The sequence below is a fragment of the Pezoporus flaviventris genome, unplaced genomic scaffold, assembly GCF_033815535.1.
Source record: "Pezoporus flaviventris isolate CSIRO_AGI_PZ_B2104156 unplaced genomic scaffold, CSIRO_AGI_Pfla_v1 ptg000030l, whole genome shotgun sequence".
In the NCBI taxonomy this organism is placed as follows: Eukaryota; Metazoa; Chordata; class Aves; order Psittaciformes; family Psittacidae; genus Pezoporus; species Pezoporus flaviventris.
In genome coordinates this window covers 2,943,195-2,965,247 of record NW_026892578.1, presented here as the reverse complement: position 1 = coordinate 2,965,247, position 22,053 = coordinate 2,943,195, and the positions used below count along the sequence as shown (strand labels likewise).

The following is a 22,053-nucleotide window of genomic DNA, read 5'->3' as shown; positions in this document are numbered from 1 at the left end:
ATCAGGAAAAAAAAGTCTGGTTAGACTTTTGCTTTTGCCTAGGGTGTGTTCTGTTTAAGTTCCTTTGTGAACCTTTCTTAAGATAATTATTTAGAAGTTCTAGCACAGAAATAGAAAACTTTGCCTTTTCTGGTTCTGAAGTAAAAACCTGAAAAATAGAATTTCATTTTGGGTAAGAGCCATTTCAGTGGATGATAAAGTATTAGGTAAGCCTTCAGGAAAAGTAATCAGTAAAATAATGGAAAAGATGTTTACTAAGTAATTCTTCAAGGTAGAATTTACAGATGCTACTTGAAAAAAAAAAACCAACATTTAATGTGAGGTTCACTGGTATGTTCCTATCTGATTTAATAGGACAAAGCAGAGTGCTCCATTTCCTGGAATTCTAACACTTCAAAAATCTTCTCTCTCTCTGTTTTGACAGGCCAGTTGGAATGCCAAAAATGGAAAAAGTTTACCTACATAACCCTAGCTCAGAAGAAACAATTACGCTAATATCAATATCTGCTACAACATCACATTTTCATGCATCATTTTTTCAAAATAGGGTAAGTTATTCCACTTTATTAAAATTAGCTTTACCTTCCTCCCTCAAATGGGAGCTTGGTTTCCCTTTTCTCTTTAGATAAGCTACTTACTGCAATAACTACATACCTAAAAGTTTTAAGATGCTGCAGTTCTTGATCCCCTATCAGTTACCGAGCAAATTTGAACTGAGCACAGAAGCCCACGCAGACCCTAATAGAAGAGAGGGAGTGAAATATTGCATAAGGGTTCTGACTACACTGGAAGTGTAAATGGTAATTGACAGTTGAACAGCAGATCTCCATTGTTGCTGAAGCGACTGTGTACATTGCCTTAGTATGCATACAGGAACAAGCTGTTCGTACTTCCTTTTTCTGAAAATTGTTGTTGTGAAGCAGTCTCTCCAAAGCACTTAAAACTCTTGCAATCTTGTTGCAGGAACTAGGAACTTAAAAACGCATGGTGTTAGCAGGGTTAACTTGTAACCACGTTGCTGTCAGATACAGTCGCCTAGTTTCAGTTTTGTCTGCAGGGCCTGTGGCTCAGCAGGAGGGGCCATGTAAACACTAAAAAATGCAGGAAACCTGCCTATAAGGAGTCTGTTTCACTTCAGTGTTATGGTAATTGCCTTTCTCCAGTGTTCTGTAAACTGTCGGTCTGAAATATATCCATGATAATCTGAACTCTTAAGGTCAGAATTCAACATAAAGATACAATTAAATATGATCCTGCACTAGATAACAGCTGTAACATGTTAGTATTTCTATTTTTTATACATTTTTATTTGAAACTTTTTTCTTTTCCAAATCTGCAGTAGACTTTCTAACTTCAGCTTTCCATAATGAACATATGGAGATCTTCTATAGCACAAAAACTATTGTTCGTCTGCAGGGTGGAATGTCGTCAATAATGTCTTTACTTATTCTTCTGCATGCTTTCTTTTATGTTTTTTTTTTCCCAGAAAATTCTTCCAGGAGGGAATACATCATTTGATGTAGTTTTCCTTGCAAGAGTAGTGGGAAATGTAGAGAACACTTTATTTATTAACACTTCTAATCATGGGGTATTTACTTATCAGGTAAGAGAATGATACTCTTTCAGAAAGTGTGAATCAACCAGAGCAGTATCATAGAGTCATAGAATGGTTTGGGTTGGAAATGACATTATGGCATGCTTAACCATCTAAGTATATCTGCACAATAGTGGGGGGGAAGTGGCAGGTGTTTATCAGCCTGGTTGAAGACATTTCCATCCCCGCTGCTTGTTGTAACACAGAGGTATACCAGTGTAAATATCTGTAGGGCAGTACTGCAAGACTGATGAAATTATGTAGGGTTTAAAATCCTCTCAACAACTTTTTTGTTTGTGTGTTATTTTAGTGGCTCATTGCAGTGATCTAGTTCATTCTTTAGGTCTCTACTCATCTGATCCAGAGCCAAGACAATGTTATTCATTAAGCTGGCAAAAAATTACTTGAGATTCAGAAAGATAAACTAGACAGATGAGAGAGCCTGAAAAGTGAGAGAAATCCTCTTGTTGAAAGAATATGACTCTTGCTGTGACAGTGTTTTGAAAACAACAAAAATGGATAGTCCCATATGGATAGTCTGTTCCATAACAGCGTGATTAAAGGGTGTTTCACATGTTTTTAACCTTTAGCTGGTATCTAGTGTTTCAAAGTATCGGGGGGGGAGGTATTTTGACTTCCCATATTCTAAATATGTCAGTGTAAGGAAGCAGTAGCTGTGAGAAATACCCTCTAGGTGCAAACTAAGCCAGTTTATTAGCATGATGCTGAGTTTAAATGTTCAGTTAGAAATATAGCATAAAATTAATTGAAAAGAGTACTTGGTAGATTGCTAAAATTGGTGCACATCTGCAGCAGTTACTTACAGCTACTGAAGTTTGTTTCTTTTTCTGAATCAGGTGTTTGGGATTGGAGTACCGAACCCCTATCGATTGCGCCCGTTTATTGGGGCACGAGTTCCTGTAAATAGCAGTTTTTCTCCTATAATAAATATACATAACCCTCACAGTGAACCCTTGCAGGTGAGCCTAAGAGAAAAATCATTGAATGGTCTCTCATGCTTATAGTAATAAACTGAATTTTTGCTTATTTTGGTACTGCTTAAAATTCTATTTGAACTTTGAAGCTATTTGAGGCCAAGTCTTTCATGTTATATAAAAGTTTTTCTGTATAAATGAAAGTCAGTTGGTCTAGAAATTGTAGACTGTGCTCCCAGATCTCTTAATTTGCTAAACTGGGGAGTTACTATGAAATTTCTGTTTCTGAAACTGTTGTAATTTTGCACAATAAAGAAACTTCACTGGTAATAAAGAAAAATACTGAAGCAAAGTAAAATAGATCCTTTCCTTTTAATCCAGGCATGCCTCTTTGCTTCCTTCTGCTTGTTTTGCACAGCATAAGGTGTCTTTATGGACTACCTTAGTATGTAATGCTGGCAAGCATTCTTATGTTAAAGGCAGAATTAATGTCTGTACATTCATTGCTAGAAGTGAATGAATAAGATAGTCCAGTGGTCAAATAGTTGCTAACACATGCCGTTATACATTATAATACCTGATAACTGAAACAGGATCCCTTTGAAGTTGAGCGCTGACATTTTCCTGTTATCCACTTCAGGTTGTAGAAATGTATTCCAGTGGAGGTGATCTCCATTTAGAGCTTCCAACAGGCCAACAAGGAGGTACAAGGAAGCTATGGGTGAGTAGTCATGTCTTGCAGCATTCATTGTACTTGTTGGGGGAGGGCTTTTTTGACATGATTTCAGGTTTTGGGGTTTGGTTTTCTTTTTGCCACCTTTATTTCTTGTCATGTTATCATTAAAAATACTCCATAAAAATTGAAATTATAGCAGGGTCTGTTAGTTGTCTGTGCTAGGAATTGAAGGAAAATTTTAATTTAAAGAAATGATGTGTATTGAGCTGTGCTTTTTAGAAATGAATAAGATGATTCCCAGTAGAATAAGCACACCTACCTGAGTGTTCAGGACAATGTAAGCCTTCTGATGGCCATAGATCATGAATCGAGAGTGTCCAGAAACTGTTGTGGAAAGTATTTCCGCATACATGCCCTGCAGTTACTCTTTACTCTCATGTCTGCTGCTGAAGATGGAGTAGTGGGTTGGATGAACTCAGTCTGGCCCATTAAATCTGTTTCATTGTGTTCTTCACTGAATGTAGTTTTGAAGTATCACATACTGATACCTTTAAGTGAAATAAATTATAGAAGCACCTTGAAGGTAAAGTGTTGGCTCCGTGCTCTATACCACACTGTTGGGAATTTCTAACTAGATACAAAACCTGTTTTGCTCATTAATTAGAATTATTCCTTTTTTTGATCACTTTTTTTTGACTGGAGATACTTTAAAGTTATAGGGCTCTGAAACTTGTCTTTTGCTCAAGTGTATCATTTCAGTCGCTGACAGTTACATCTGTTGTAATAAGTAAAGCCAAGATATTTCCAAGTGAGCTAAGAAGGACAATCACAAAACTTCCTGGCTTTTCTCGAGAAAATCCATGAGAATAGCAGTATCTTAGTTCTAAATACAAAAGTTGCAAACAAGTGAGTATGAATACAGAGCATGAGCATTTAAAAAATGCAGTGGAAAGAGTGAACAGATGCTGAGGTTTAGAAGGAAACATTAAAATGGATTTTAAAAAATTAAGATCCTAGTGTTTTGACACCATTTTAGTTAAATGGCATTGCTTCTAAAGAGAACCCCTTCCTTGTTGTCAAAAGAACTCCTGAGGAATGTTGAATTCTGTAGCAACTAGTAGGTGGAAACACCCAGATACATTATTGTATTGGCTATATCAAGAGCTGCACTGCAGTTAGAAAAAGCTGCTAAGTAGAAGAAATTTTTTGAAATATGGTGATAACATGTCTAAAATTGTTTTGATGCCAAATATTCGGATGATTGGATTAAGCAGTCTGCATATGTAAGAGTATTTTTGTAATCACTGTTCACAGTTACTTCAGGGATCTGACAAACCTTGAATCCCTGGTTACACATATGGAAGAGACAAACCACAGCCTTTCAAACTTCAATGAATGGCTGCATTATGTTGGGTCTGTGAATGAGTGTGAAAGCAGAATTTGAAAGTTTCTTAGTTTAGGAACTTGCCAAGTAGTAGCAGTTGAAGCTAGTTAGTTTGATGTTCAACAGTTTTCAAAGAATACATCTATAGTCATTGTGCTATGGAAAATACAGCTTGACCTCCAGAATGGATTGGTGTAAGTTTCTGCTACAGAAAGCCCAGAAGAGGTATATAATATGATCAGCCCCTATATGGATTATGCCCTGTCTAGTTTCCTTCAGCAAAAGCACAACAGAAAGAAGCTGTCAAATGAAATAAGTTTCAGTTGACAGCTTCTATTGATACAAGGACTACTCATCAAATATTCCTACTTTCTGCCATATTTATTTGGATTTAAAATGGAAGAAGCTCCAAATTTCAAATTGAGGTTTTCATCTTCAATTAAAAACCAAAGAAAAAATTCTGTCAATTTAGTCTGTTGTATTTTGCCATGATTTTAATACATAAAATATAATCAAATGGGGTGTGAAAATCCTCTTGCATATGCCAGTTTTTAATCAGCGTCATATTAGGTGATTACAGCTATCCTTGCTACATTTAATGGTAATTTTAATAACATGTAGCTAATGTCTTACTGGTATTGCAGGTTTTGCTCTTAATGCAAAATACTCTTAATACTTCTATTGTAATTTTTTTGTGTGTGTGGCAGCTTTTTTCATTATTATTGCTCTCTCATAGATGTGCTTTGATTATTTATCAGGAAATACCTCCATATGAAACAAAAGGAGTGATGAGAGCCAGCTTTTCTTCAAGAGAAGCAGATAATCATACAGCCTTCATTAGAATAAAAACAAATGCCTCAGACAGCACAGAGTTTATCATTCTCCCTGTTGAAGTAGAAGTTACAACAGGTTTGTAGAAAAGTGGTTTGGTTTTTGTTGCTTGTGTTTGTTTAGCTGTTTTGTTGGGGTTTGGGTGGTTTTGGTTTTAGTTATTCAGCTTATTTAACTTTCAAGTGAATTAAGTATATCAAGTATAACAGCTTATTTAACTTTCAAGTTAATTAGGTATATCAAGTGTAACAAGAAAATTGTAACTTTTTTTCTTTTTTTTTCTTTTTTTTTTTATTCTTTCTTAAAGCACCAGGAATCTATTCATCAACAGAAATGCTAGATTTTGGTACACTACGAACACAAGGTAAACTATGCTTTAGGTCTCAAAGTATGTGTAAGGAATAGGGTGGGGAGGAGAAAGCCCTGTTACCTTTGTGCTGTTCAAGGTTGCCTCTGGCAAAGTCTGCAAACTTTAAAATGCTTTTTAAAAGCCAGAGTTTCAAGAGCCCGGTAACAGTGTTAGAATAGTGCACAAATGTATTCTTCTGCAAGTATACTTGAGATGTGTACAAGCAAGCAGTAGCTTGCACATCCAGGTATAAGTCTAGTAATAACATTAGTCTTACACAGTTGCACATGGTTTAAACTGGAAACCATTGTCAGTTTACTTAATTTGTGAACTTTTTTGAAAGGTTACTTTACCTATGCTTAAGTTTAAATAATTTTCAGACGTGGCAATAGTGAAAGTGTGCAAACTGAATCAAATTTCTTATGATAAGATCTTCTGGTTTCTTGAAGTGATACAAACATTTATGATTAACATTTTACATTTAAAATTGATATTACTTAATAAAACTAAATATGTATGTATGTGGCAGAAAGTGGTAAAGCTGAAGATATCTTTTGAAACTGTAAAAGGGACTCATTACCAAAGAAAAACACTATGAATCTTCATTCAGCTGAAAAAAAAGGTAGCTTCTGAAGTACTTTTTCTTGCAACTTAACATGAAAAGATTTTTAAGTAAGATTAGTTTCTGCTGAATATTGGTGCATCTGTCAAAATCATTCATTGTAGTGTTTTTTTAGCGTTATTTGTATATTTGAATTTAGAATTATTTATTCATTCCTTAATGTGTTAGAAATATAAATGGTTAGCTGAAGCATATAATACCTATCAATACACCAAAATGCAGCTTTATCATTCTTGAGACTAGCTATTTTGGTTGTACTGTCATGTTAGTCCAACTTTTTAACACTGAACAACAGATTTATGAGAAACCAGCTTTGACTATGTATGAAGTTGTGTTAAAATACCCTAACATTTGACTTTGTATGAAGTTATGTTTGACTTTGTATGAAGTTATGTTAAAATACCCTAATAGCCAGGTGTGTTTTTTGTTCTTTAACAGATCTGCCAAAAATTTTAAATCTGCATTTATTAAATTCAGGAACAAAAGATGTGCCAATTACAGTAAGTTTTATTTCCTTTCCATTTGAAATTTTCTGCTTGAATTTACTTTCTCTTTTAAAAACTAATCATTCGCAGGTTCACCATGTAAGGTTCAGAATTGGAAGATAGGTCATGCGTGACTGAAAACATAATTTAGTAGTAAGACAAATAATCTACATTTGCTTTCATACCTTTCTTCGAATGGCTGGTCTGGAATTTATGGATTGTGCCTGTAATATCTAAGGCTCTGGAAGCTTTTATACTTGAGAACATTAACTCCTGTTCAGTGAGTGAGAGATGAATGCAGGGTCTGTGGGATTCTTCGTCCTCCTCACGCACTCCCATGAGAGTGTATAAAGTGATTGCCCAACATTATCTTTTAAAATGAGCAAGGAGTAGCTTTCAAGAGCAGACTGTAAAGTACCTTTGTTTTCTTGAGGTTATCTGCTTTGTAGCTTGAAATAAGAAAGGACTGCAAACACTCTAGAGCCCTTTCCAGTGAGATCACTACAGCTGCACATCTATTGCAGACAGCTTCAGAATTCCAGGCTTTGGATTTTCTATTTTCTGTTTCTATTACAGAATTTTGGCCCTAGTCTGGTAGTCTGCCTTTCTTCATTCATACCTTTTTCCTGCGTCATTTTTCTCATTGCCCACTATTTTTCTCACTTCTTCCCTGCCTGTCTTCCTTTTTTTTCCAGATTTAGTTGTATAGCTAGCTATACCTTGTCCCAGTGCACTTCAGAAAGTGTTGAACTGTTGAAACCAGGAGAATAACTAAAGGATTAGCAAAAGTTTCTTATTGAGCTCTTGGAGAACATTTCTGTGTTTCTAAAGCTTATAGCTCTAACTGTAGGGAAGGGTATTTTAATAGAAGAGGTCTAATAAAAACTTAACAATAAAGTAGTAGAAACCGAGGCTAGATGAATTTAAACTAGAAACAGGACTCTCTTTTAGTAATGAGGATAACTTGCCACTGTGATACTAGTCCATTGCAATGCTTGCTAAGTTGTTCTTTACTAATAATTTTCAAGTGGAGAGAAGCTTGCAGTGTAGCACAAACAGAATTTACTTCATCAAAGTTCTAATGTGTATGGCATTAGTGAGGTCAGATGATCCTATAAGGTCTTTTGTGGCCATTCATGAAGGGTTTTTAATGGAGAAAAAGAAAAAAGCTCCTGTATATGAGTTTTTACAGTTAGAGAGTTGGTAGATTTATTAAATTATTTTTCCATCTGTCTGCTGTCCTATGTCATGTCCATCTTAGGTTTGCCAGGGTTTTGCATAGGAATGAGAAAGTTGGGGCTGTTCAGCCTGGAGAAGAGAAGGCTTCGTGGAGACCTCATAGCAGCCTTCCAGTATCTGAAGGGGGCCTATAGGGATGCTGGAGAGGGACTCTTCATTAGGGACTGTAGTGATAGGACAAGGGCTAACAGGTTAAAACTTAAACAGGGGAAGTTTAGATTGGATGTAAGGAGGAAATTCTTTCCTGTTAGGGTGGTGAGGCACTGGAATGGGTTGCCCAGGGAGGTTGTGAATGCTCCATCCCTGGCGGTGTTCAAGACCAGGTTGGACGAGGCCTTGGGTGATATGATTTAGCGTTCAGTGTCCCTGCCCATGGCAGGGGGGTTGGAACTAGATGATCTTAAGGTCCTTTCCAACCCTAACGATTCTATGATTCTATGATTTTGTGGGTTTTGTTTTGTTGTGTTGTGGTTTTTTGGTTGCTTTTTTTTTGGGGGGGGGAGGGGGTATGTTTTGGTATTTTTTTTTCCCCTAAAATGTGTAGTACTTCCCGAGTGCAAATACCTGTATGTTCAAACCATCAGTATCACTTCTAACATAACGTAATGCGTAATTCATACTCTCCCCTATTTAAAAACCCAACTACCCAATTTTTTTTAAGCTATGGTCTTTGAGCCATAGACTATAAACCATGGACTGTAGTCTATGGCTGTCATTTGATAACCATTATACATGCCATGACAGAACTTCTTCAGTTGAATTATTCTTTTGCTGTCTGTCAAAGCAGCAAATGTGGTGCAGATAAGGTTCAGATATGATGTATTTTTAGTGTGCCACATACGGCACATCAAGTCAATTGTTCTTCTCATTAAGGCACAACTTTGTTGTAAGTTTGTAACCTTCCTAGCATTTGAAGAACTGTGATGATATGAATTTCTGTTGCTGTGCCAATCAAGGAAATAGAAAGTGCTAAACAAGGGTAAAGAATTTTTGGAAGGAGCCTGGTGAGTAGCTTATTTCTAGGAAAGCTTGAGAAATTGATTTCTGACCCTTTAGAGTTAGGGTTTAAAAGCAGTGGGACAAAGCTCTGTGACAAATTTCATCTTAATGTCAGAAGAAAAGGCCAAGGCTATATTTAGCGTATATTTAAGCTGGGTACTGAAGGAACTAAATATCTTCAGGTCATCTGTGTATGAGAGACTGCTAATACTATTGCCGGAGTTGCAGCTGTAGTTGTTCTGCCTTTAAATACTTAACTTGTGCTGTGGTCCAGCAAATTGGTGGAGGAAAATACGAGCAAGTTACTCGAATTGCCTTTTTTTGAGTTCTGAAAGTCTTAAAAAAAAAAACAAAACACCAGCTTCTTTAAGTGCATTTTGTAGGGTTTCACCATTATTAGGGAGAATCATATTTATTCATGACCGGATGAACTGCTGCAGCATGGATGAACGTGCTGCAGCAATTAGGCCATGTTGTCAAAAGTCTAGTAAATATAGATTGTTGAGCACTTTATGCCTTCTCTAGTATGAAAATTTTGTATTCCCTTAGGGCAGTTTAAGCCCCTTTGACTATTAAAAGCTAAGACACACTTCAAAATTTGAGCTCCTGAATCATGTTATAAGACCCAGGAACTTCAGGACAGCCATATATTGAAACTGAGTTCTTTTGGTTTGAAGAGAAGTGTTTGTGTAAGAAAATATTTACATAAATCTGTCACAATTCACATACTTCAGAGTAGATTTTTTTATTTCTCTTCATCAGCCTGCAAGAAGTAGTTTACTTCTCCATTGTGTTTTCAGTCTGCATGCGCCTCAAAGTTACCAAGTGAAAGTTACCTTAAAGGATTAAAATCTAGTAGGTAGTGGCTGTTCTAAATGGTGCTTTATGGTGAAAATGAGCTTTAGTTAGTTAGGTGTTCCCTGTTTAAACTGAAGGCCAAGTTATTACTGACAAAATAATTGTCTGTAAAAGCAAATAAAACCATACAAAGGTGATTCTGACACAAATTAATTCAGCCTTAGTCTGCTGCCTGTAGCCACAGAGCTTTTTTCCTCTTGCAGCAGGGCAGCTGTGTCTTTACTATCTGTAAAGCAGAAGTCTACAGCCTGCTCAGTCTTTAGAGCAGCATGCTAGCTGTGCAAGATAAAACTACTTTCAGAAGCCTGCTGACAGGTAAACAGTATGGATGAACATATGCCAGTTTCAACCCATACTCTTCTCCTCTTTAGTTTATTAGAATAGGTGTAGTCTGAAAGTCCTTAAACCTTTGAAGTCTTTCCCAGTAACTGCTGCAATAGCATAAAGCTTTCTTTCCCTTCTCTGTTCTCCAAGAACATTTAAGGTCATAATTTTATGGTTTTATGCTAAATATTTACTGCATCTTCATACAGCAGGGTCAGGAATCTTGACTGGGATGCACTCCATGGGAGAGTCAAATGTTACTGAAGTGTATCTGATTTAAGTCCTTCTTCCCCACAGATGTTGCTGTTAGGAGATTTTCAGAGAGAATTGGTGGTATTAAATTCTTGATGGAACTTGTTTTGCCTGTATCCTCATGACCTGTCCGTATTTGATAATTCTTAAGGCACATCTGAGGACAGATTTTGCTTGGGCTTTATTTGCTCTAGGTTAAAATTTGGGGAAAGTGAAGTTGAAAGGATTCTTGAGGATGTTTGTTTTACTTTTAGTTGTCTTAATTCTGTATTTCCTTTTATAGCATGCAGTCAAGCAGCAAATGAGAAATGTGCATGGTACAGTTAAGAAATTTTCAGCAAAACAGTGTAAATTCCTTCCTTAACTAAATTCATTAGCTGTAGATGTTTTGGGTAAATACATCTAGGATGTTACACCTGTGGTTTAAGTGAAACCTGCCAGGTTTCTGGGCAACAGGCTGTCCTTGTGAGTATTTTTCAATTTGATTTACTAAATGAAATCAGCGTAATTTCAAACTTCAATAATCAAAAAGCAGGCTCTTGCATGAAGAGAGATAGAAATGTTATGCTTTCTGTCATGCAAAAGTTGAGAACTTGATTGCAGCTTTGGTTTCGTCTGCTTTAAGAGCTTTTATTTTTAAAGATACCTCAAGGTCTCAGATACATAGCATAGATTTTCATTAGAAGAAAATGGTGATAATTATGAACTGCCTCATTAAGAGAAATAGCAAATATTTGCACTATGTATATGCAGATGGCTGGCAAAGGTCAGTGCTATAAATCCAAAATACAGAACTTCTGCTTGAGCTAACAGAGATTATTCATTAGCTGCAGGAGCAGTGCTGCCGGTTTCCTCTAAGGATCATGTGGTCTGTGAACTGAATTATGTATGCATGATTTTATGGCTTTAATTTACAATCAAGGACAGCTTAGTTCGAAAGAACTGTTACTGGTTTGTGTCACTAGCTTTCCCTTTGCTCCTCTCTGACCAAGAAGGGCTCAGTTGCTTATGAGGCAGGTGCTGAACCTCTGTAGCCCAGCATAAGGTAAACCAGCACTCAGTTTCCCTAATACAGCATCCTGTACTTTGTGGCAGCTTAACAGCTGCTGCATAAGCAACTGAGCTGTTCTTACAGCAGAAGACATCTGGGGAGGAGAAATCATGGCAGCCATCCTAATTTTAAGCAAAACAAGAACAAGAGTATTTAAATACTCTGTGCCCAGATTCTCTCCATGGAATCTAGGTAAAGATTTTGCTAGCGCTCTTTATAGAGTTTTCAGATGTTGACATGGAATCCATAATTGTGCTGCATAGTTATGAGTATCTCTACAAATCATCTCTGCCTGATAACTAACACAATTGCTATTCTAGTAATGGCCAATTTACCTTTTTCATTTAGTTTAAAACAGTAATCCTCAGACGCAAAAGGTGATCTTGTAAAGTGTTGGTATAGAAAGAGTGCCATCTCAGATTTGCAAAACCATTCTCTATACAGTTTGGTGGGGTTTGGGGGCTTGGTTTTTTTTTAGTGTGGCAGCTCTGCAGATAGCATGGGATCAGAGACAAGGTAGATGTCTGTATCAGCACGAGTAATTACACAAGTTAAGAACTTTGTTAATGCGTGCCCCAGAAGCAAATAGTCTAGCCAGTGTAACCCTGCAGCATTAAGACAAAAAAAATGAATACTGATTTAAATAATGCTTGTTTTCTATTTTATTAAGATGTTTCTGGCTATATTCTCATTTCATCCTGCATTCCCAAGCAGAACTCTGTTGCCCACTTTACTGCATACAGAGTAATTTGCAGAACTTGAAAGAAGTTTGAAAGCCTCTTATAATGTTGCCTTATTGTAGGAAAGACAGGCCTGTAGGAACTCAGCCAAAACTAGTTGCAGTTGTATCACTTTGAAGGATATGTGAAGGCTTTATAGTCTGTTAATGATGATAAATTTACAGGTGCTTCATATTTTGATTGTTTGCAGAGTGTTAGACCTACACCACAGAATGAAGCTATTACAGTACATTTCAAGCCAGTTACGTTAAAAGCCTCTGAAAGTAAATATACCAAAGTTGCAAGTATTAGCTTTGATGGTAAGTACTACTTCTGTCTTCTTAGAACTTTTCAAGTGATTCTTAAAACTTGTGGAAATGTCATGAATTATTTTCATTCCCTTAACAAAATGTTACTGATAATTTTGAGAAGGAAATGGAATTTTCCTACCTGGAAAAAGCTTACAGTTCTGCCTTCAGTTATTTCTGAAGGGATTGTCTGATCATAATCAGCAGGCAACTTAGACTGGTAAATACTGGTGAGAAGAGAAGGAATTCTTAATTCTTCTATTAAAAAAATTTCCCTATTTCTAAAAATAATAAGCATTATTTTTATGTTAAGACATTGATTATTTAAAATACAGAATTTGTCTAAATAGAGATTTAGTTTTGAGAAATCAAACCAGGATGTGTTCCTCACAGTAATGCATATTAGAAGAAATTGCCCTTTGATCCTTATGAAGTTTAAAAAAGAATCTGAAGTCTTAATTCTAAATTTTATGATGGAATGCCCATGGAAACAAAGCTCTGTTGTGCTCCTGAGAACCATACTGTGAAAGTTGTCTTATTTTATTTTGCTATCTTGAATTCATGTTTAAGAAAAAGGGAGGTGAAGGTGGAAAAACCTTTTATTGGTACCTTTCATACAAAGATATGTTATGCATGTTGATACTGACTTTCACTTATATCATCATGGAAGAAGTGTTGTATCATTTTCCTCCTATATAGTATGAGTGTAAAAAACTATGCTGACCTTTTCTAGGAAAGGGACCTCCATTTTTATAGGTGTTCTAATTAGCTGTCGTAATGATGTTACTGCTTCAGGGTATTTGTTAGTGCTGTAAGTTTTTCTGCCTGGATTGCTCAAAAATGGAAGTTTATAGATGCAATGGTTTTCATTTCAGACATAATTTTAGAAGTTGTATGGATAGAGAGGAGCTTGTGTAGTTTGGGTTTGTACGTGGATTTCGCTTCTAATTCTGTAAAGTCTAGTATATCTTTGATTTCTTTGTATTTAAAATGTCCTTCCCAAAGTTGTGCTCATCTGGTAGTTCTAAGTGAGGAGCCCATTCATCTCAAGTTTAAGTTAGCAGAGGTATATGTATATTTCATACCTTTAAGTGGGGAATTCGGCTCACCTGGGATCTGAGTTATGCTCTGGACATAGCATCATAGAATCATATATCCAAGTTGGGTATTTTACAGAAACAGCCAGGCTTTGCCATCATAGATAAGCTTACTTACTTAGGCAGATCAGCTCACTGGTGTTAAAGGGGTGGAATTCAGAGCTCCGATCTCCTACTTCCTAGACTTTTACTCCATGTCAGTTGCATCCTGAAATTTCTTCAAGAGCCATTTTTCTTTTTCTGGGCTAGCTCTGTGCTTTTATTCTTCTACCCATGCTGGTCTAACCTAATGGATTTTTTGGGTTTGGGGTTTGTTTTTTTTTGTTTGTTTCTTGTCTGCTTTAACAAACTTCTTATATTCTTACGTGTACAGCATCAAAAGCAAAAAAGGCGTCACAGTCTTCTGGGAAAATAACTGTTAAAGCAAAAGAAAAGAGCTACTCTAAACTTGAAATACCGTATCAAGCAGAAGTGCTGGATGGGTAAGCTTACAGTAATTGAGCGTAGTTCAAAAACTGAGTGCTGTATATTAGCAAATATCGCAGGGAATTTAGCCATTTCAGGGAGAGAGGGGATATAAAGAATTTATACCCAGGTTTTCTCAATCTGGAGCTCCTTTAGAAGAGCAATTACTTGTTTGAATTTTTCGGGTTTTACACTAGAAGGTGATGTGGTCTTAGTTTAATGCATAAGCTAGTTTCAAGGCTTGGGTTCAAAGTGACTTTAGTGAGTTGTTTTTTCAGAGCAGTTTAAGGCTGCAGATGAGACAGTTTCAAAATGCAGTATTGGAAATTTTTCCAGTTTTGCATTTGCTGTTCTATGACTTTATGAAATAAGGGTGGAGAAAATGGTTTCAATCAAAAAAGAATTGTCAGGGCTGCCTTATTTTTGATATTTATTTACAAAGTGTGGCAAAGTTGACTTGTAAAATATTGTTGAAATCCAGTGTGCAACTTTATCAACAGAACTGACAGAGTATTTTAAAGGCAAACAAGCTAAACCTTACCTGTCAGAATTTCTGTGTTGCAGATGGCTGATTTGGTTAATAAGGAATATGTGTGATTTGCAGACTATCTTAACACTTAAACACTTGTTTTTATTCTTCTTAATGTGCTGATTTATGTATTTTTCTCATCTTGTTTGAATTCCTGAATGATCAATGTACCTGTAATGCTAATATAGTTTCAGCATGCAGTGGGATATATACCTTCATTTCTGTTTTATTAATTGAATTTTAGTCTTTTGTGCAAGAAAAACATCGCATGTTTGAGGAAACCCTGCATTTTTCTCATACTGTTTTTTTAAATAGATATTTAGGATTTGATCATGCTGCCACACTGTTTCACATCCGTGACAGTGCTGCTGATTCCGTGGAAAGACTGATCTATCTAACAAACACATTCGGTTTTGCAGTCCTTATACATGATGTTGTGCTACCAGAAGAAGCAAAACCAATGTTTAAAGTAAGCCCCATTTCAGTGAACGTTTTTTACCTAATAGTAAATATTTAAATGTGCTGCACTTTGTTAAATTGTAACATGGATCTTCGTTGTTCACTGATCTAGGTGCAGAACTTCAGTAAACCGGTCTTAATTCCGCCTAATGAATCCAGATACATTTTTACACTTCATTTTATGCCTTCCACATCATCTGTTCATATAGATAATAATATTTTACTTATCACCAATGCTTCTAAATTTCACCTACCTGTCAGAGCATACACAGGATTTTTAGATGTAAGTATTTTCCCTTTTTATTTTCTGTAGGTATTTTAGTCTAATTAGAGGCAGACTTCATAGGACTGTTTTAATTCTCTATTCTATTTCTATGGGAGGATGGGGTTTTTAATTTCAAAATTATTTTATCAAACGTTTACCAAAAATAATTTTCCTCAGACAGCTTTGGTCACTGCCGAAAAATTCTTTTGTTCCCTTTGGTTTTACATACACAATGTACAGAATTTTGGGATTGTCCCAGTACTGCAGTATTAGATTTATTAATGCATGTGTTAATGAGCTTAGTGTTTGAGCACATTTTTCTAGTTAGCTTATGCTAGAATTCCTTTATCACTTTTTCTAGTACTTTGTACTGCCTCCAAAAACTGAGGAACGGTTTATAGATTTTGGCATATTGAGTGCAACAGAAGCTACGAGCATTTTATTTGCAGTCATCAACAGCAATCCAATAGAGGTAAGGATGGATTTATTTTTAGTTTGCCGTTTAAAAAAATCTACGTCAGTGTTGTTACTGAAAACACTCCCTTTTGTTCTTTTTAAGCTGGCTATAAAAAGTTGGCATATTATAGGGGATGGTTTGGCCATAGAACTTCTGACCACTGAAAAGGGAAACAGAACAACAATAATTGCAAACCACCATGAGCTACAAAATGCTAGTGCATCTGATCAGTCTTCAGTAAGTAATCCTTTGAATCATTGCTTAAAGCTAGATTTAGGACGGGGGAAAATAAACACAAATCTCCGCAACTGCTTGCAGCTTTGTTTTATCAGGGGGAGGAGGATATGAATCCTTAATTTTTGTCTGAATTTGACTATGCTAAACCATATAGGATTCTAATGATTTATTTTTAGGAAGCAATATTATGTTCAGATTGGTTGGATTTTGAAAGGGGAAGCCTCAGAAACAGTAACTTAATACCCTCGGATGATGCTTGTCATTTATCTGGGAGGAGTGGAATTTATCACCTCAAGGAACTGATAATTTTTGTGCTAGTATCTTACATGTTTGAATTTTTCTTTTTACCATGGACAGTTATTTCAGTTGGATTTTGATTCACTTAAAAGAAATAAGATGATGTTGGGTATGTTTTTTAGTGAATTTTCTTTCCTTTTAATGAAACACTCTTTTTCTACCCTTTACAGGTGATACTAGCAATGGGTTATTATGCCGTGTTTAGAGTAAAACTAATAGCAAAAGAACTTGAAGGAATTCATGATGGAGCTGTACAAATCACGACAGATTATGAGGTATATTGGTTGTATATTCATGAGCGTTGCTCATGAATTTTTTTAAGTGCCCAGTTTGTAGATGTGAAGTTTTAAGACTTGTATTAGTGAACAGATTGCAATATAGAGAGAAGTTTAGGTTGAAAGGAACCTCTGGAGATCAAGTTATCTCTGCAAGTTAACCTCGTGTCAAGCAACAGTAATGCTACTTATGCTGTGCCTTCTCTGAAGGAATAAAGAATGATATTCATTATGATTTTCATCTGGCTTTCAGAAATATTCATTTAAATCTGACCCAGTGTTTTGAGGCATGGGTTCATCAAAGACTTGACACATGCTCAAAGCATCAATGCATGGATCTTTTGGCATAACACATGCTGACAATGTACTTTTGGGTACGTTATCATTTACTGAAATTGAGAGATAATTTCAGAGGGGTTTTTTGTGTCAAAACCCGACGTGAAAGTTGTTTTGAAGAAATAGCAGTATGCTGACTGTTGATGAAACAGAGTCCTTACACTAAGATTAATAAGGCAGAGAAGAACAACCAGTAAATATTCAACTTTTTATGCCTTCCCTGTTAATAAATTATTTTGCAAACGGGAGATTCTAATACATAACGGAATCTGTATTAAATATCTTTGAGTGATACAGGTAGGGGAAAAAAAATGACATGACTTACGAAGTCAGAAAACTACATACCTTATTGTATGGTTCTGATGAAGCTACAAAAAAGGGGACATTCCTAATTTCTGCCAGTTAGCTGTGGTTTTTAACCTTTTTTGGTTTTTTAATATGCTCATGCAGGTATGTGACCCTTCAGTTATAGAATCTGTGTAAGCTATATTTATGTAGCTTTATATATATATATGTATGATACATAAATACAGCTTTAATAATACACAGAAAGGATCTCATTGCCATCCCTTTCACTCTTTTTTCTAAGTCTACATCTATTTTGCAGTCTTACTATGACTACTTATGTTGTCTTCTTCCCTCATACTCATTTAGTTTAAAAATGTTATCCTCCTGTGTTCCAACAAAGTAAGCCCCATTCAAGTGAGACCTATATAATGCCCCACTGGAGAGCTTCTGTTTAAACTGTGCTTTTGTTTTACGTCTGGAATGGTGCTAAGTATAACTGAGCAAAGGTGTGCTTCCTGGTGATATGAAGTGTCTGTTCTGAATATGATGATGTATTGAAATCATATCTTCATGTTCTAAATGTGTATATAAGCGTAGACTGCATTAATTGTAGAATTTCAGGGGTTTGTTATTCTGTGCAGTTTAAAAGTGGAAGAGATGTTTAAAGGCTGCAATTCAAATATTTTTTTCTAAACTTATTTGTTCTTTTTCCCCAGATTTTAACCATACCAGTGAAGGCAGTGATTGCTGTAGGCTCGCTGATCTGCTCCCCCAAACATGTTTTTCTTCCACCTTCTTTTCCGGTAAGAGGGTTGGCTCATAGCATTTCATGTTTCCTTGCTGCGTTCTTATTTATCTGTTCTCTTCAAGAGAAACCACTGCCTTGAGTTGTTTCATGCCAAATTGCTGGAATGATTGTGCTACTGAACTGTTACGATTCAGTTTGTCACTAGTTTTGGTTGGGTTTTTTGGTTTTTCTTTTTGTTTCCCCCCCAACATGAGCTGTCCCTACATCTTCTCTACTGCCTACTTGAATGAGATCATGGAACACTGATATGATCCCAAACTTGATATCTTTGCAGCGTCATTCTGACAGCTGAGGTCACATGTTATTACTAATTCGTGTTATTTAGCACCAAGAGTAGGAGAGAGATGAAACTGCACAAATGCATTTTTCAAATTCAGGTGTAATACCAAAGATGACAAAGTCAGTTAATTAACTGGTGTCTTAGTATAGGAAGTCCTTGGTCTCTGTGGAAGTATTACTGTAGTCCTTCCACTCTGAAAGCATATCTCTTGAGGGTCCATGGTAAAGTACATGAACAAGAAATCAAGCAAGCCATGTGGGTCTGCAGCTCTCTGCCAAAATATGTAATGGTTATTTTCATGCCCGCTCCTGCAGTAGCGTTTATTCAGTGAGTGCTGAAAGCAGCTTCTTTGCTCAGGGCTACAGACGCAGGCAGTAAGCTATTAACCGGATAATACTTGTTCTCACTTGGCATTCAGAATAACCATAGAAGCATAGGCAGTTAAGGTATATTGACTTTGCAGTTGGTATTTCATTGAAGTCTGAACTTTGTGACTTTCTGATTAGTGGGGAATGTAATATGATGGAAAATCATAAGGAAAATAATAGGAAAACAGATTGAAAACTGGAGGGAGGGAGGGAAGTAGCAAAAAGAGATGGCAGTTTTCTGAAAGGGTAAAACTAACTCCATGCATGTTGGTGGAAATGGATTTTGATTCTTGTCTGTCTTGCATAGTCTGTCTGTTGTAGAGCACCCTGTTCTCACCTCCTCTTCCAGTAGCTCCTCAGTATCTCCTGCTTATCTTACAATTTGTGCACTCAGATAGTAATAATTTTTTACTAACACTTTACTAAATGCTTTACCTCATGTCTACTAGATAAATGGTTATTTTTTAACAAAGTATCACACTAATCTTATTGGAGGGAGATAGGTCAGACAGCAGAACTTCAGTAAACCATTGCTGCATTTGCCCCATTATCTGCCTTCTGTGCTCCCACTTCACAATTTGTTCTGTTGCAAAGATCACTTGTTTTTTTTTTTATCTTGAGGATCTGCGTTTTCTCTTTGACTATATGGCCTCACCATTATATGACTATTTATTGAACTGACTACTGTATCTGTAACCTCATCTATGAGCTGCTTGATAAGCCTTTCATAAACTGAAATAACTTAAAGGTCTGTTTCCCTTTCACTAAAAAGAGAGCAATTTCTGTATTCTGTATCCTAATTTATATATCCTGATTCCTGGCAAAATCGTTGTCCCTCTTGAATGCCACATGAAAATACTTTGTTCCATGTTGGGCCATAAGGAATTAATTTTATTTAAATCTTTGCTTTATTTTGGTCCAACTGGAATTGCTGAAGAGCTGCTCAGTGTATCTTAGTATATGCCCAAGGTCTTGGTCAGCTTGATTTTTTTGTTTTGTTTTGTTTTGGCAGGTACTACTACTTGTAGCACCTGTTTCTCAGCCCCTAAGCCATAGCTATCGTCATTCTTTCTCATCCCCAGGCTGCTGTGGTTTTTATTGGTTTCATGCTCTTTTCTAGTAGTTTGCACATTATTGTTCATTCAGAGGACCTTTGGCTTCCAGTATTTTGTTCGGGGGTATAGATTCAGATGTAATTATCACCTTTGACAAGATTCTAGACTGTTCTCTTTGTTTAAGCCCCAAGCTTTTCAGAGCAGTCAGCTTCACTTACTACTTATTAGCTCTTTTGATATTTGAGAACACTGACAGCAGTCTTCCTTTTTCTTAGACTCATTTAAAAATAAACTTGTGATCACTGAATTCATGATACTCTTACATGTAGTTGTTTGTAATGCATCCATTACTTACGACAATAAGCCTAAAATAGCATCAGTTCTTCTTGTTTCAGTGTTGGAAGAGGCATTTGACAGCTATAAGGTCCAGGAATAACTAGGCACTACAATTTCAGTAACACTTGATTTCAGTTCGTACCTGGGATGTAATCCTCTTGCAGCTGCCCAGTTCCCAGTGCTGGCTTTATAATTTTAGTGTATTTGCACCTAAGTGTGATTTCTGGTATTCTGTCAAAGTCTGTCAGCAGTATACTGACAGCGTACAGGCCTTGTAAAGAGCAGTGTCTTGATTTAAACAGATCTTAACTGCACTGACTTGTGCTTTACAATGGCATTTTTAGTTCACAGTGCTACCTCTCAACTCTTCCCTGATCAAAGCTCATCTTTGAGGACCTGTATGTTAAGTAGCTTTGTTCTGTTTTTCTTATTACTGATGGGTAAAGACTTCCCTTATCTGTTGTTTCATGTCTAAATGCTGCATAAGGGCTTTAGTAAAATACTGTTGATTTATTCTACAGAGCTTAACAACCCTTTATCTTGCCCAGTTGATGGTAGTTTGTTACTCATAGAATTCCATAGTTGAAGCTCAGGTATACCTCCTGTTCAGCTTAAGAAGACTATACTGTTTAGAGATCTATTCTTGCAGATTCTTTCCTTCTGCAGTTGCTATTCTTGAGGCTGTTATAGTATGTGACTATTTCCTGAGGCCACAGGCAGATTATGAGCCTGCAGAAGTGCATCTCTCCCATCTCTCCACTTCAGTTGTGACCTTAAAGAAATTTTTAAAAAGCTGAAGGTGTTGATTTAAGGGGAACATGAGAAACTCCAGTTGTGTTCATTGGAAAATAGTCTTGAGTATTTAAATTTGTTTGTATTCCTTTAGTTTATAGAAATCTGGATTCTTGCCAGTGGTCCCAAGTTGTGCATTTCCATTGTTTGGTTTGGTTTGCTTTTTATTTATTGTTTACTTGTCAGGATTTGGTTTTGAGATTAGGTGAAAAACATGGCCATGGAATCATGGATTTACAAGTGAGAGCAGGGGGAGAGCTTGAGCATTGTAATGATCCTGATCATGACGAACAAGTAAACTACATGTTCTGTGGGAGTGAGAAGGAGGGTTGTACCTGTCTTCTTAAGTGCCCTCTGTCACCTGTAGTGTTTGTAACCTGTAGCTTCACTACTAAAGTTCCCTTCAGGTTCTTTCTGAATACCAACAACTATGTATTGGATCTCTTACAAGAAGCTTGTTTCCCTTTTGTAATAGGAGGCTCAGAAACCAGAAGTTTTCTTTTGCCATTCCTCCTCTGCTATTTTTTTAACATGATTTGATTAAGCAGAACTCGTGTTGCAGCTCTTTGAGACACTTAAGGTGTACTTAATTTTGAAAGAGGGATGAGTTGTGTTTGGAAGCAGATGGAGGAGAGAATACAACTTCACAGACACTTGCCTTGAAGCGTTACAAGTGGCTTTTTTTTTTTGCTTTTTTTTTTTTTTTTTAAGATAACATAATTAAAAATCTCAGTTTAACATTTCCCCTGCTGTGGTCTTTGCCAGCCTGCAGAAGTGAATACATATGCATATCCTGCAGACTTTCTTCATCCTTTCTTTTCTTTAGGGGAAAGTGGTTCACCACAGCCTGAACATCATGAACTCCTTTTCTCAGAAAGTGAAAATACAACACATACGTTCCCTGACAGAAGATGTAAGGTTTTATTATAAGAGGCTAAGAAGCAATAAAGAAGATTTAGAGCCTGGAAAAAAGTCAAAGGTTTGCTTATGCCTCATTTCTATATGTTTACAAGTTCTCTCACATATACCATATGTTAAGCTTCATCGGTCATCAGAAATCTTATTTCTTTTGTTTTCCTTTGG

The 22,053-nt window shown here is 36.3% G+C and overlaps 1 protein-coding gene across 1 annotated transcript in view; it reads left to right on the top strand.

Annotated features, from left to right (window-relative positions):
* Positions 1–22,053, top strand: part of TMEM131 (transmembrane protein 131) — a 100,446-nt gene that overhangs the window by 50,137 nt on the left and 28,256 nt on the right. Inside the window, exons 5-20 of the mRNA XM_061459725.1 lie at positions 425–548; positions 1,487–1,603; positions 2,452–2,574; positions 3,170–3,250; positions 5,348–5,498; positions 5,728–5,784; positions 6,830–6,891; positions 12,530–12,638; positions 14,097–14,205; positions 15,033–15,186; positions 15,289–15,459; positions 15,803–15,913; positions 16,001–16,135; positions 16,603–16,707; positions 18,048–18,134; positions 21,797–21,949. Coding sequence (XP_061315709.1) covers positions 425–548; positions 1,487–1,603; positions 2,452–2,574; positions 3,170–3,250; positions 5,348–5,498; positions 5,728–5,784; positions 6,830–6,891; positions 12,530–12,638; positions 14,097–14,205; positions 15,033–15,186; positions 15,289–15,459; positions 15,803–15,913; positions 16,001–16,135; positions 16,603–16,707; positions 18,048–18,134; positions 21,797–21,949 — 1,849 coding nt within the window. The remainder of the gene's footprint in view (positions 1–424; positions 549–1,486; positions 1,604–2,451; positions 2,575–3,169; positions 3,251–5,347; positions 5,499–5,727; positions 5,785–6,829; positions 6,892–12,529; positions 12,639–14,096; positions 14,206–15,032; positions 15,187–15,288; positions 15,460–15,802; positions 15,914–16,000; positions 16,136–16,602; positions 16,708–18,047; positions 18,135–21,796; positions 21,950–22,053) is intronic.